The sequence below is a fragment of the Danio aesculapii genome, chromosome 23 (genome assembly GCF_903798145.1).
Source record: "Danio aesculapii chromosome 23, fDanAes4.1, whole genome shotgun sequence".
In the NCBI taxonomy this organism is placed as follows: Eukaryota; Metazoa; Chordata; class Actinopteri; order Cypriniformes; family Danionidae; genus Danio; species Danio aesculapii.
The window spans coordinates 43,041,057-43,056,978 of NC_079457.1; the positions used below are offsets into that span (position 1 = coordinate 43,041,057).

The 15,922-nt window shown below is 34.5% G+C and overlaps 1 protein-coding gene across 4 annotated transcripts in view; it reads left to right on the top strand.

Annotated features, from left to right (window-relative positions):
- The window catches only part of arhgef10lb (Rho guanine nucleotide exchange factor (GEF) 10-like b), an 89,225-nt gene that overhangs the window by 49,244 nt on the left and 24,059 nt on the right, over positions 1-15,922 (top strand). For all 4 annotated transcript variants that reach the window (XM_056449216.1, XM_056449215.1, XM_056449212.1 and 1 more), the window contains 3 exons: positions 3,109-3,236; positions 5,421-5,521; positions 5,680-5,801. In XM_056449216.1, coding sequence (XP_056305191.1) covers positions 3,109-3,236; positions 5,421-5,521; positions 5,680-5,801 — 351 coding nt within the window. The remainder of the gene's footprint in view (positions 1-3,108; positions 3,237-5,420; positions 5,522-5,679; positions 5,802-15,922) is intronic.

The window sequence follows — 15,922 nt, forward strand, 5'->3', positions numbered from 1 at the left end:
AAAGGTGGATTATGCATACTAACAGAAACATTGCTCACAGCGGGTGATTTGAAGTCCGACAGTAATTGTCTTGAAATGTATTGTTGAAGACGGTGGATTTGTAAAGAAAAGCTCTGCTATGATGGCTGCAGCGGCGGTGCTTTCAGGAGGATGAATTTAGAGATGAAGCTTCTCGGAGACATTTTACCATTAAAGCACAGCACGCTGTCGGAATGCTAACACCCCTAACACTGAAACGTTTCCTCCGTGAAGTCATCGCATTTATAGTAGGCCTGCTGAAAATATTGAAACCAAAAAAAAAAAAGTATGAGCTCACAGATGGCCCCTTTGTTCTGCTTTCTCGTCCTTTCACCTCTCTATCCACTAATGATGCTGTTAAAAATTAGCATTTTTGCTTTAATGTCCCTGTCCTGGGTTGCAGCTAGAAGGGTATCCGATGCATAAAACATATTCTGGATAAGTTGGTGGTTCATTCCGCTGTGGCGACCCCTGATTAATAAAGGGATTATGCCAAAAAGAAATTGAAATGTTATATTTATTTAATTATTATGCTTAAAATAATGTTGCATGTTTTGTAATTAGCATTTTTAATGTCTTTACTGTTCATATACATTTTTATTGTGGTTTTTATAAATTTTATTTATTTATTTTATTTTGTAAGGTAACTTATTTTATATAAATTAAACAATTATTATTTGTATGTTACGTTAATGTGTTTATAGATTTAGGTAGCATATTAGTTATTTTACTCTTGTATTTAATGAAAATGTTAACTTTATGTATATTTTATTTTGTATTATAACCATTTTGCTTTAATTAGATTATTCAAAATGTTTAAACCTTTATGGTTCTAGTTTACCATTAAAGCACAGCACACTGTCAGAATGCTAACACCCCAAACACAAGAGACATTTCTTCAATAGATTCATCTCATAAAGTGCGTTTTATCTCACCAATCTCTGAGCTAATGATGCTGTGGATGTGAAAAATTAGTATAGCGTTAGGATTGTAGTAACTTATTATTAGTATTGTTTTTACATTTTACATTCACTTAATTAATTATTGCAATTATACATATAAGTAATTGTTGCATGATTGGTCAGTTTTATTTTGTCTTTATAGGTTATATGATTTTTTTATTGAAGTTTTCATAAACTTTTTAACTTGATTTTATTTGAACCTTTATTTTATATAAATTAAAAAATATGGTTTTAGTACATTTTTTATAGTTTTATGGAAATATTTTAAATTAATTTACTTTTAAATTGATTATTAAACTAAAATGAGAATATTTTTTTTCGGCAATAGCTGCAGTAAAATGATTTTTAACTTTAATGTATGTTTTATTTTGTTATGTAACGTTTGTTTTAACTAAATTGTGATAATTGTAATAATCATAAGTGTCTATTTTTAGTAATTGAGATTTATACATAATCTGAAGGCTGAATAGATAAACTTTCCAATGATAGAACAATATTATTTTCGAGATGCAGCTATTTTAATATCTTGAATCTGAGGGTTCAAAAAAATCTGTGCTGTGAATGTAAAAAATTTGTAAAGAGTTAGTATTGTAGTTTTTTTTTTTTTAGTTTGTTTTAATTTTACATTCAGTTAAGTAATTATTGCACTTATACTTAATCATGTTGCATGTTTTGTCATTGGTATTTTGTCTTTATACTTCATATGATTTTTTTTGTAGTTTTTGTAAGCTTTTTAACTTGATTTTATTTTATATAAATTACAAAACTGGTTTTATTTATTGTTTATAGTTTTATTGAAGTATTTTTAGCTATTTACTTTGACATTAAATGAAAATGAGATTATTTCTTTTTCAGCAATAGATGCAATGAAATAATTTGTAACTTTTTTAATTTATATTTTTATTTGTTATGTAACGTGTTTTAATTAAATTGTGATCCTGCACCACAAAACCAGTCATAAGTGTCCATTTTCGGAACTTAAGATGTATACATAATATGAAATCTGAATAAATTAACTTTCCAATGATAGAACAATATTATTTTCGAGATGCAATTATTTTAACATCTAAAATCCGAGGGTTAAAAATAAAATCTGAATATTGAAAAAATTGCATTTAAAATTGTCCAAATTAAATTCTTGCCGATGTGCATATCTAAACAAAAACATTTTGATATATTTACAGTTGTACACGGCCAGTCAAAAGTGTGGGGTCGGTTTTCTTTTCTTTTTTTTTAAAGAAAATGATTCTGTTCATCAAGGCAGCATTAAATGTAAAAAAGGTAAAAAAAAATGAATTGTTAAATATTTATTAACATTTTTAATGAACTGCTTTCTTATTGTATGTAGTATCAAATGAAATTATTACTCCAGCCATTATTGCTTTTATTACTATTACAATTAATAATAATAATAATTATAATAATTTAATATTAGAGTGATTTCTGAAGGATCATGTCTGAAGACTGGAAGCTGAAAATACATCTTTAAATCACTGGAATAAATGATAAAATTAAATTATAAACTACTTTTGAACAGTTATTTTATACAGTACAATAACATTTCACAGTTTCACAATTTTTACTGTATTTTTGATGAAATGATAAATGATAAACTTATTTAAAAACATTTAAAAATTCTACTGACCCCAAACTTTTGACTGGTAGTGTACATTTACAAAATATCTTCATGAATCATGATCTTTACTTAATATTCTACTGATTTTTTGGCATAAAAGGAAAAATAGATAATTTTGACCCATAAAATGTATTTTTGGCTATTGCCACAAATATACCTGTGCACCATAAGACTGGCTTTGTGGTCCAGGAGTCACAATTATCCATACTGTATAAAGCTTTTTAGTTGTAGCTTACCATTAAGAGCACAGCACACTTTCAGAATGCTAACACCCCAAAGACATTTCTTCACCAAATTCATCCCTTTAAACGCGCGCCCGCTAAAAATATTCAAACCGAAACAAAAGCATCTCACCGATTGACCCTGTTGAGTTGCTCTCTCGACCTCTCACCTCTCCCTGCGCTAATGATGCTGTGAATGTGAAAAAGCAGTGTGCTAACCGATGCTTAGCCAGTCTGACAGCTGTCTAAATGTGACTGTGTGCGTGTCCAGAATCTCAACACGACGGTGGGACAGGACTGGTGCATGGCTCTTCAGAGGCTCATCCGCATCAAAGAGGACGAGATCCAGTGTGCCAACAAGTGCCGTCTGCGGCTGATGGTTCCTGGCAAGCCTGACAAGTGAGTGCCGACTACCCGAACGCCGCCAGTGGGCACAGGTTACACAGAATAGAGCTGCACGTTAAATTCCTCTTAAATGTGGGTGGATGTGACAGTTACATTCATCCATTTCATTGCACTTGTAGCAGAGGGATTTACATCTCTTGGATTTGTCTTGGACAGGCTCTTTGGTGTCGCTATGTTATTCCATATACAGCCAAAAGACTTTGTAGATCAGATGGAGGTTTAAACACAGGCTGAACAGCTTTTTAGACAGATGGCCGTGAACTCTATTGGATTATAATGGTTTAAGGCAGGGGACCACCTTGGTGGTTAGTGAGACAGGGCAAGTTATTTTTATTATAGGGCGTTTTTTGTTTAAATTGGTGGTCAGTTATTTTTATTTTTATGAACAGTTTTATTTAGCATGGATGCACAAAATAATTTACAGTTACTCTGAAATCTTTGGAAAAAGATGAAAAAAAAATCTTTGCAAAAAGTGAATTTCTGTTGTTATATACACTTTTACCAGCTTCATTTATTCATTCAGTTTCTTTTTGAGCTTATTAATCTGGGGTCGCCACAGCGGAATGAACCGCCATTTTTACCAGCTTTCAAAACTATATATTTTTTAAATTGCACATGTTTTTTCCTTTTTTTCCAGCATCAAATTACTATTATAGATTTTTACTAATGATTTGAGATATATGTATATTATTAGATGTTTTGTAAATTTTTGTTTATTTTTTACAGTGGTCCGGAAAGTAATTTTAGCGCTTCACTTTTTCCACATTTTTTAATGTTACAGCCTTATTCCAAAATGGATTAAATTTGTTTATTTCCTCAGAATTCTACACACAATATCCCATAATGACAATGTGAAAAGATTTTTTGAAATTGTTGCAAATTTATTAAAAATAAAAAACTACTGTGTGTAGAATTCTGAGGAAATAAATGGATTTAATTCGTTTTGGAATAAGGCTGTAACATAAAAAAATGTGGAAAAGGTGAAGCATGATTAATACTTTCCAAATGCACAGGATATCAGGGGTGCCCAAACGTTGTCGTATGAAGGGCCAAACTATTTTACATTAAAGTTGCCATGGGCATTGCAATATTTATTTCATAATATTTAAAAATCAACAGAAAGCATTACTTTGAATCGTAGTAACTAATGCAGTACAATATTTGAATTCTAACTTATTGCAATGAAAACATAAACAATCACATTTATAGAGTTCAATGCTGAATACAGTCAAGCAGAATCTGCGTTTTGCCTTGATTTGCTCAAGTGTCTGCATTCTCCTATATCCGTCAGGTGACTGTGTATGTACATTTTAAACTAAATTACAGCATTTAAATTGAAACATTTAATTTCTGTTAGCTTTTTGTAGCTTAACAATAAAACAAATAAATAAAAGGTTACAATAAATTTAAAATGACAGACCCCATCTAAACCATCCCCATCATTCTCCCTCTTCTTCTCAGATGGGATGGCGGACCAAATCAAAGGTTACATGGGCCCTAGTTTGGGCATCTCTGGTCTATATAGTTTACATTTTGTAGGCTTTGTTTTGTTTTTTACATTCAACAAAAATTTGAAATTCTTCCCCTGCCATATCTGGAGCACCAAATAATTAAATTAGCATTATTTATTTAAAAAAATCATGTGACTCTTTAGTGAAAATTCAACTCTGCATTAAATTCTAAATGACATAATAACAGAATACAGTTGTTTTAGACTGTGGTCCTATTCAGTTTCATTATATTAATTCATAGTATTGCATAGTATTTAAATAAATGCAATATAATCAGTAGATATTACTTTATACTTTGCAGAATGGGAAACACAATTAAAGCTTTGACTGAAATGAACTCGGCGTTGTTTAAAGGATATCTTCCATTTTTTCCAAAACAATTATTTTCAAGATCAAACAGTAATTGCCGGACCCCCCACTGTAGCGCAGTGGACCCCCCGTTGAAGTCCTTTGCTTTAAGCCGAATTGTGTTTTTTGTTGTTTCCGTGTAGTTTTTTCTCTTACAGCAGACACAAACTCGTATGACTCTTGGCACAAATAGAGCTGTACAAACCAATTTCAGTCATGTGTGGAACTGAAAGAGGCTTTGTTTCACTTGGATTTTGATTGTGTTAAATCCCTCTTGGATTTTCACAGTTTGCGCATGTGTGTGTTTATCTGTTGACAGGTCTGGCCGTCCAGTCAGTTTCACAGTGGTCTTCAGTACGCCCAGTCCAATTAGCAAAATCTCCTGGGTTAATCGTCTGCATCTGGCCAAAATCGCCCTGAGTAAGCGTGGCCTCTCAGATATGACTAACAGTTGTTGACATGAATCTTTCACTTATTATTTTCATGGATTCACTCTCATGTTTAAAACTGCGCTAGCTTTAGCTTTGAGTTCAGTGACAGTACTGCGCCTCTGGCTAAGCTTATTACCGTTTGTGTAGGAGAGGAGAACTTGCCTGGCTGGGTGTGTGTTGAGGATGATGAAAAGACTAAGCCTCCATTCTGGTGCCCGTTACTGGCCTGCCGGGTGCCTGTGTTTACCCCAAAAGTGCAAGATCTGAAGGTAAGGGAGAGGCAATGAACCACTCTTTGGGACAATTTGTGTTCAAGGATACTTAAGAAAGAAATCTAGTCAGCTATAGATGTTATGTTATGATGTTATTTTATATTTTGCTGAAAGTAACTGGAAAATAAATGTTCATCTTTTACTAACCTTGAAAGTGCACTGTGAGTGGTTAGAAGCATGTCTTAACTTCTAAAAGGAGAAATTGCAGAGGTTTGTTTAATCTCAGACCCATAGATTCTAGGGGTCCACAAATATTATACATTTAATGTTTTATTACTCATATTTATAGATTTTTTTAACTTATAATTTAGCTAGTTCAGCTTATTGTGGAACATTATATTATATTATATTATATTATATTATATTATATTATATTATATTATATTATATTATATTATATTATATTATATTATATTATATTATATTATATTATATTATATTATATTATATTATATTATATTATATTATATATACACTTCCTGAAAAACGTCTTGTCAACAATCCCGGTTGTAAGAGAAAAATATAATAACTTGACTTCTAGTTGATCATTTGGAAAAGTGGCAGAAGGTAGTTTTTTCCGATGAATCATCTATTGAACTGCATCCCAATCATTACAAATACTGCAGAAAACCTACTCAGATTAATCAGTCAAGTTTGGTGAAGGAAAAAATCATGGTTTGGGGGTACATTCAGTATGGGGCGTGCAGAGATCTGCAGAGTGGAAGGCAACATCAACAGCCTGAGGTTACAGTACCTGAGGTTACCTGTAATTACATTACAAACCACAGGCGAGGGCAAATTCTTCAGCAGGATAGCACTCCTCTTTGTACTTCAGTCTTCACATCAAAGTTCCTTAAAGCAAAGAAGGTCAAGGTGCTCCAGGACTGGCCATTATTGAGCATGTCTGGGGTAAGATGGAGGAGGCATTGAAGATGAATCTAAATAATCTTGATGAACTCTGGGAGTCCTGCAAGAACGCTTTCTTTGCCGCTCAAGATGACTTTATTAATAAGTCATTCGAGTTGTTGCAGAGATGTATGGATGCAGTCCTCCAAGCTCATGGGAGTCATACACATTAATAATTCTTCTTTCACTGCACCATGACTTTATATTCTATTCTGTACATTATTTATGTTAAGTGACAAGACTTTTGTCTAAGCAAAGTCAGACCTTACTGTCCTAATTAATCAAAAATCAAGGCGTGATCATATTTTATTTTGGTAAAATAAGCGTAATCTAGAGGCCTTTGCCTTTCATATAAGCCACTTCTGATACCAAATGATCAACTAGAAGTCAAGTAATTATTTGTTATTCCTAAAACTTGGATAGTGTATATGCATACAATATAATAAATAGAGACTAGATAGATAGATAGATAGATAGATAGATAGATAGATAGATAGATAGATAGATAGATAGATAGATAGATAGATAGATAGATAGATAGATAGATAGAGTGTTGATGTAAACAGAGATTCATCCATTCATTCATTCATTTTCCTTCGGCTTAGTTCCTTATTTGTCAGGGGTCGCCACAGCGGAATGAACCGCCAACTATTCCGACATATGTTTTACACAGCAAACGCCCTTCTAGCTGCAACCCAGTACTGGGAAATACCCACACACTCTCACATTCACTCACATGCACACACACACACACACACACACACACTCACACACACACACTCTCATACACTATGGCCAAATTCTTTGATTACCCAATTTTCACTTATACTGCATGTTTTTGGGCTGTGGAGGAAACCGGAGCACGCGGAGGAAACCCACACCACCAGTAAACAAAGATGATGAAAGCAAATATCATATTTATCATGATGTTATAATAATATTATACTCTTTTCTCACAGTTTTCTCCTTAGTGATAAGTCTTGTACATGTATATATACTCCAACTGCTTCTCTATTTTAGAGAGAGGGTCCCTCTCAAGAGGGTCATTTTTGGGACTCTGACATCAAAAAGCCTGAAAAAGTTTGAAAACCCCAGTCCTAGATGGCAATTAGATAAAATCTGAATCATCTAACGACTCGTGCTTCTTACATCTTTTAGAAGACCTACAATGTAAAGCAATTAAAAGATTTCAGCATGGACTCAAACTGTACATTTTGTACTATATAACACCCATCGTCTGCTTTCCATCTGTTTACTTCTCCTACATAAATTTAGAAGTAGCATCTGAGAGTTGATATTGAAATAACCCTTAACTGCCAGCCTATGAGCAATGTTTTCCTGGAGCTGCAGGAAAAAAAAAAAACATTTCCTCTGGGTAGTCAGTGTTTGATCTAGGACAAGGCAGATTGTACTCAGATTTAGATTCAGGATTTCATTTGTATGCATGTGCTAGACTATAATTGACGGCTTATTGCTTGGCCAGCATCCGAAACCTTTATCTGTCCTATCAGTTCAGCACAACATGGTGAGCTGGCAATCTTTCTAACATACTGTTTGCAATCAGACAAGGCGTCTGAATCAAACACATGTTGCCATATATTTACATACACCTTTGATCCTCTGTTTAGTGCGCCATTGCTATTCCACACCTCCAGGTCTGTATGCAACTTCACAACATCGGGCGGTATTTTCAATCCACAGGACTTCACTTTTTTATCAAGACCTTATGCCGATCCCGTTTGGAGGATCTGTGTTAGTTCTGATCTCCCATTGGCTTTTTTTTGTTGCTTTTATAGCACTGCAATAATTGCCAGTGAACTGCCTTTGTGTTGAGGTTAATGTTTCATATTCAGTCTCACCGAGTGGTTTGTTGATTTTTGCGGTGTATTCAACATTTTTTTGCCAGTGCTGCTGATTTTGTCTGTGATATAATGTTGCTGGGTAACACAGATAAGGTCTTGTTAAAATATGCAAATTGTGTCGTCATGAAAGCTCCAAACTACCAGTAATGTTTTATCCAGATGCAATCGTCCAAGAAAACGTGGTTATTATTGTATGGATTTAGGGTACACTAAAGAGTCATTAATTTTCACTCAGGAATTGCTAGTACATTTCACATACAGTTATGAAGACACAGCAAGTAAGGAAACATAAAATGTGCACATCCATATTTATGTTTTGGTCCCTTAATTCAAATTTAAAGTGAGAAAAAAAAAATATGTACACAAAATACAAATAAAAAAATCAACAACACAATTTTCAAAACAAATTGGCTAAATTTAGTGCTGTTTTACACATTTGGTCCATGTTGATACCCTAAAGGTACAGATTACTGCTAAAAAAGTGAATGTTAATGGTCCCGTTAAGTGCTTTGAAATCTGCATTTTCGTTCAAGTAAGGGGCCCTATCATACACCCGGTGCAATAAGGTGCAAGATGTGTATGGGCACGATTTGTTGCTCTTTTTAGACAAGTGCAACACACTGTAAAAAATAAATAGTTAAGAAAACATTAAAAAAAACAAGGCAACTTGATGCAGTAAGAACTTTGAGATGTCTCAACAACTGTTTTTTAGTTTTTCTCAGTAACAATATTTTGTTCAGCTAACATAATCTTGTTTATTCATGCAATGTTGATTATTGTATTGTACTAACAAAGATATTCTTGTCACGTCAACTGAAGCAGTCTTTGGACTGTGGGGGAAACCGGAGAACCCGGAGGAAACCCACCTTAACACAGGGATGCCAAGTGACCCAGCCGGGTCTCGAACCAGCAAATCTTTTCAGTTTATTCATTACAATTTGATTTGTATAATGTTATTATTATTAATAGTAATATTTATTATATTATATAATAAATATTATATTATATTATATTATATTATATTATATTATATTATATTATATTATATTATATTTATTATATTTATTATATTTATTATATTTATTATATTTATCCACCTGTCGAGTTTTGGAGACGTATGCATCATCATATAGGGCGTAAGAATAGGACGTGTTTTTAGATATAACTTTTTTGAGCACACATCGTTATTATTGTTCATTTATTTGTTTGCTGGAAATTAGAACTGGATTTAGAAATAGTTTTGAAACGTAAAGAGTAAAAATAAAGTAATGAATGTAAATAAAGAATGTAAAGAGGCCGAATGGAGGAGGCTCATTCTTTATCTTCATGCAGATGGTTTATTTAACTGTTTGCTTGCTAGTGAAGCGTTTTTCCACTTAAAAAGTCCACCATATAAATAGCAACCATGGCACGACTCAACTGACTCTTAAAGGGAATAGGGGATGAGACTCTGATTGGTTTAATGCATGTTATGCTCAAAACACACCCATAAATCATTAAGAGAATAAGCACAACCTTGTTAGACCATGTGCCAGGGCACAGAGCGTATTTTCCATCCTTAAAATAGCAAAAGTGGATTCTGACATGCCTTTAATGCTTTTGCGCCATGTGCTTTAGACTTTGCGCCTAGATCGTTAAAATAGAGCCCTAGTTTGAACTGTAACATGAAGACATAGAGTAGCTCCTCCCCTTTAAAAAAAAACTGCATTTTGTATTTATAACAGCTCTGCCAGTGAGAGTGGTGGAGCTCTAGCACATATATAGTAGCAATAGTATCTTGAAGGAGGCGGGACATGTCAGATACTAGTTGGTCAGAAGAGTTGATGAGAAATTGAAGTGACATCAAAGTAATTGTTGATCCGTTTTGATGGAAGTGACAAACTGCAAGCTTTTGAAGTGTATATATCTTCTTAATGTGAATTTTGTAACTGTTTTGGAGCACATTAGCTTCCAAAAATCCTTAAGAATAATGTACTGATACTAACATCTAAAAAGCTATATTGATTTCATATGGACTTTAAGGCCACTTTAAAGGAGTATTAGAAATTTGACAGAAATGCAAGTATTTATTTATATAACTATAAGGAATCTAATACTCTTGTATTTTATTCCTTCAAGCTGGGGTTCATATTCACACTCCTGTCCTACAGTTCGCTACAGTTACACCATTAGCTGAATGCATAACAGCCTTACATCATGCTTTCATGTCAGATAGATGGTGAATTGACAGGATACCATGTCCCATATAAAAGTCTTATGGCAGGGAATTTGCTTATGTTTTCCTGTACGTCTGGTATCTATGCATAATGTTAAGATTTAAATAATTAAATGTTAAATAATAAATGTTGTTTTCTTCTGCCTATATACATGAATTCGTGTGGATGATGTAAATGAACAGTTTGCTTACAGTTTTGTTCTTATTTTCCCATTTCTTTGGGGACTATTTTCACGCCTACCCTTTACCAAGCTGTTTCGAGAGATGAGGGGTCTATGACGGGGGACAAAACAGAATTGGGACTTAGATTGTGGAGGCCAGCTGTCAGGGTTTTAAAGTATCAGCTCTTTTTTTTCTCCACATTTGAATTCCCTGTTCAGCTGTACACCGAGAGATAATTATATAATCATTACTCCATTGGTAAAACAGCAAACCTGTAGCGCAATTAGTTGAGAAAGTTGAGAAACGGTAGCAATGCCAAGGATATGGGTTCAATTACTTAAGAAAGCAAAGACTGATAATAAAAGCATCTACTAAATTTATAGATCTCAACATAAATATAATTTTAAAAAATCATAAAAATTTTGTTGTCTATGTGTGCTAATTTGTGTCGACCGAAATTCATCTTATTGCCAAATGTAAACAGAACCTGGCAATGCAGTCGCGCAGTAGGTAGTGCTGTCGCCCCTTACAGCGAGAAGGTCACCTGTTTGAGCCTTGGCTGGGTTGGTTGGCGTTTCTGTGTGGAGTTTGCATGTTCTCCCTGCGTTCGCGTTTCCTCCGGGTGCTCCTGTTTCCCCCACAGTCCGAAGACATGCGGTACAGGTGAATTGGGTAAGCTAAATTGTCCATAGTGTATGAGTGTGGGTGAGAGTGTATGGATGTTTTCCAGAGATGGGTTGCGGCTGGAAGGGCATCCGCTGCGTAAACATGTGCTGGATAAGTGGGCGGTTCATTCCGCTGTGGTGACCCCGGATTAATAAAGGGACTAAGCCGAAAATAAAATAAATGAATGAATGAATGAATAAACAGAACCTAATTAAATTAAACATTGTTGCATTGTCAAATAAACAGTCTAATTATTTGTATTTTTTATGTTTAATGCTGTAACTAAATTTTGAGAATTGGAATGCATGCGCAATACTGTACAAACAAATATCAGTGTAGTTGTGGGCAGGTCTTCTTTTGATTTGGTTTAATTCTGTTAATCTGCTTTGTCTACCTGTGAAATGATTGTTTCAATGGCGTCGGTACATTCCAAAATCCTTAGCATCCCATATCAAGGGTATGCCATATAGGAAGCAACATGACAAATGCTTCACAGCTCATTTGCTGCCGGTTCATCCACTTTACTATTCTCAAAATGTGATGCAATCATCCTTTAATGATTGCTTTCCATACTGCTCTCAGCTCGGGATGTGTGGCTGATGTGTCTTCTGGCTGCTTTGGGTGTCGCTCTTATCCTGATCCTGCACCTGATGTTTTTGATGTTTCTTGTTTTTGTGGTTTTGTGGATGTTCTTTTGCCTGCCACGTGTACCACTTTGAAGTCATAGCGTTGCAGTCTTTGGACCCATTGTTCGATGCCGGCAGAGAGTTTAGATTAAGACCTAAATATAGTCCCTCGTATTTTGGTCTGTGATCAAATCAAACTTTCTCCCGAAAGCTAAGGCTTTGCTTTCTCTATGCCTACATTTGCATTCAGTCAGTCAGCTGCGAGTGATTCACCAAGCGTGTATACATCTCTTCTCTTTGGTACTGAACAAACCCTCGTCTTAACCTAGCGAATATGCATCTGCTTTCATCTGCATTCTGTCATCATGCTTTTTGAAGTGCACTTCAGTGCCAGCCTTGCCCAAAATGAGTTTGAATGTGTCACTGTACAAGTCCCAAGGAGAAGTATCTTCATAAATCACATGGTTTCTGCGGCTGATTTCAATCCTTGCTTTGATAACAACATTTCCATGAAGGTCAATATACTTGCTTGCCTGAATATAATACTTGAAGTTAAGATGTATTAATGAAATGTTTCCATTAAAGTCGCAACAGATCTTTTTGACTGCACTGCAGGGCCATAACTGCAAGACAAGTGTCCCTTAACTAGAAAATTGTCCCCTGGAATGTTTGATATTGATGTTGCTTTCTTTCACTAGCTATGTTTCCATCTACCAGTTGTTTGAGCTCATTTTGGAATATTGCATGAAAATGCTTAATGAAATGCCAAGGTGTACATAAATTCTGAAAAATGTGCATAAATAACATGCACACTTTTTATACAATTACAAAAATACAAAACTTCGATGGAAATTTACAGAATAAATTTCAACATGCACATTAAAAAAAGTCATGTTATAACAGGTCATGTGATGATAAAAACAGGTGTGATGAGATGGCATTAATGGACAGACATTAATTATAGTTTTTGTCAACATCTGAAATGTTGTTTTGGTCATTTTAAAATCCCTCAGCCAAAGTCTGTCATCAAAGTGGTTTAGTATTATTACCTCCCAGAGCTGTCTTGAGCAGCTGTGCTCCCAAAGAGCATCTCACACCTTCAAAACTGGGCATTCATTGTGTTTCGTCTTTTCCATTTCTCTTTCTGATATTTGGTGCCAGTTGATCAGGAAGTGACGATTTTGTTCTCTCATTGGATGGAAACGATGCTTTTTATTTTCTGGTAAATTCCAGTTTTGCGCATAAATCTATTTTTCATGTTTGGATGGAAACACATGTTGTGTAAAAAAGAGATATGATGAAAAAGTCACAACAATCTATGTTTTTTTTTAAATTATACTTATTTTAATCAGAATCAGAATCAGAAAGAGCTTTATTGCCAGGTATGTTCACACATACTAGGAATTTGTTTTCGTGACAGAGGTCTTACAATGCAACAGGATTACAGAGACAGGACAAACAACAGATAATAAATATATTTAAAAAAAAAATAGAAGTAAGTAGTGAGTGCAAATATACAGATTGACAAGTGTATGTACATGTTTATTACTATATACAATGTTATATGTGCAGCTGTTATGTGCAAATTGGCATGTAAAGTGTGTTGTTAAATAAGTGTATATGTGTATAAAAGTGTATAACAGTAGTGATGTTGGTTCCGCAATTATTATCATCAAGTGTTCATGAGATGGATTGTCTGAGGGAAGAAACTGTTGTTTCTGTGTCGGGCTGTTCTGGTGCGCAGTGCTCTGTAGCGTCGACCAGAAGGTAAAAGTTCAAAGAGGCAGTGTGCTGGGTGTGAGGGGTCCAGAGTGATTTTGGCAGCCCTTCTGCTCGCTCTGGATAAGTACAGTTCTTGGGGAGTAGGAAGGGTTGTACCAGTGATTCGCTCAGCAGTCCGAACTATTCGCCGTAGTCTTTGGAGATCGTATTTAGTAGCTGAGCTAAACTAATTATTAATAGGTTAATAAGGTTTCAGCTTTAGGCTTTAGGTTGTGCAAATTTTAGCTTGATGTTTTAAGTCAGATTTCAAGAGTTACACTTAGATATTGATTGATATTAATAGCAGGTTTGGCATGCTGTCCAGGAAAAAACCCTGAGCTTGGAGATAATTTAGCCCAGGGCTCCTGCCTGGTCAATGAACATGTGAGGGGGTACGAGATCAGGTAGTTCTCGAGAACTCCCCCTGGTAAAGGCGGAAAGGTGGAGATGGGGTGGATGGGGGAATTCTTCAAAAAACGAAGATGAGGAAGTAATGCTAGTCAGGCTATTTATAGTGAGTTTGGAATGATCCGATTGGCTTACTAATGATTACAGATGAGAGACCAGCCGCGATCAATCATATCATGTGCTCCTCTCGAAATTAGTTTGTGAAACTTTACTAATTGAAGTTTATATGCCCGGTAAAAAAACTTAACCTTTTAAGGTTGTAACATTTTATATTAAAATGTTTTAAAAGTTAAATATTTAGTCTGGTCTGTGCTATTGTAAATGCGTCATGACAAAATGAGGTAGATCCTTTGGTGCTTTCACACCGAAAACAAACTTTTGTTCATCTACAGGACATGACTTTCAGCTTTCTGTACTGTAACATCATCAGTTTTGCCATTTTGGGCAACTCAAGCATGCTGCTTGAAATCATCTGCAGCTAACTTTAAAGCTCAACACTTTTATTCCACCATCATCCTTTAAAAATTCAATACAGTTAATAGTTGAAGATCACTGTGCTTGTTTTTAGATTTTCCTTGGTTTTATATGTTATTATCTGCATTTGTGTTATTGTATTATGTCCCTGCTGCTTCGTATCTGCTTTTCATGTTGCCTCTTGGCCATGTTGTCATTGTAAATGAGAACTGGTTCTCAATTGATTTACCTGGTTAAATAAAGGTTATATTAGCAGCTCAAGGTACAAGATCTGAAGCTTAATTTCATTGTAGATCGGTGGGTAAAATTTCCAAAAAAAAACGAAACTTTCTTTGTCATGCCACAAAGGATCACACCATAGTTCCACAGAGATCTATTGTTTTCATTCAATAGAATTGTCAAATACTGCATTGCATTACTTTCGCACCATGGTGGCATTTAGTGTTTGTGTGGATTTGAGTTACATAAGTAAAAATAAGAGATATTGGTACTATATTTTTATGAAACAATTCTGCTATAGTAGCTGTCCATTTTTACCATACATTCCACAATACATTTTTTACAATAAATGTAAAAATGTAATTTACCCTAGTCCCTAGTCATGTGATCCTTCAGACATCACTACTCATGAAAATATTCAGTATTATCAATGATGAAACCAATTCAGCTTTTTCTTAACAGCAATTTTAAACAGAAGTGTCTAATTTTAAAGAGAAGGGTGTCCTTTATTCCTGTGATTCAAAGCTGTATTTTCAGCATCATTACTCCAGATTTCATCCTCGTGATCCTTCAGAAATCATTTTGGTATGATGATTTGCTGCTCATAAAAGTATGTAGTAGTATTGTCAATGTTTTAAACTGTTGGACTTCTGTTTAACAGCATTTTTACTTTTGATCGATTTAATGCATGCTTTTAGTAATAAATTCATACATTTTATTACCAAATAAAAGTAGAGAGGCTTTTAGCTTGAATAATAGATATGTCGTCATCTGGCATCAAAAGCTAACTGGCCCATATTAACCAATCCTGACCCTTTG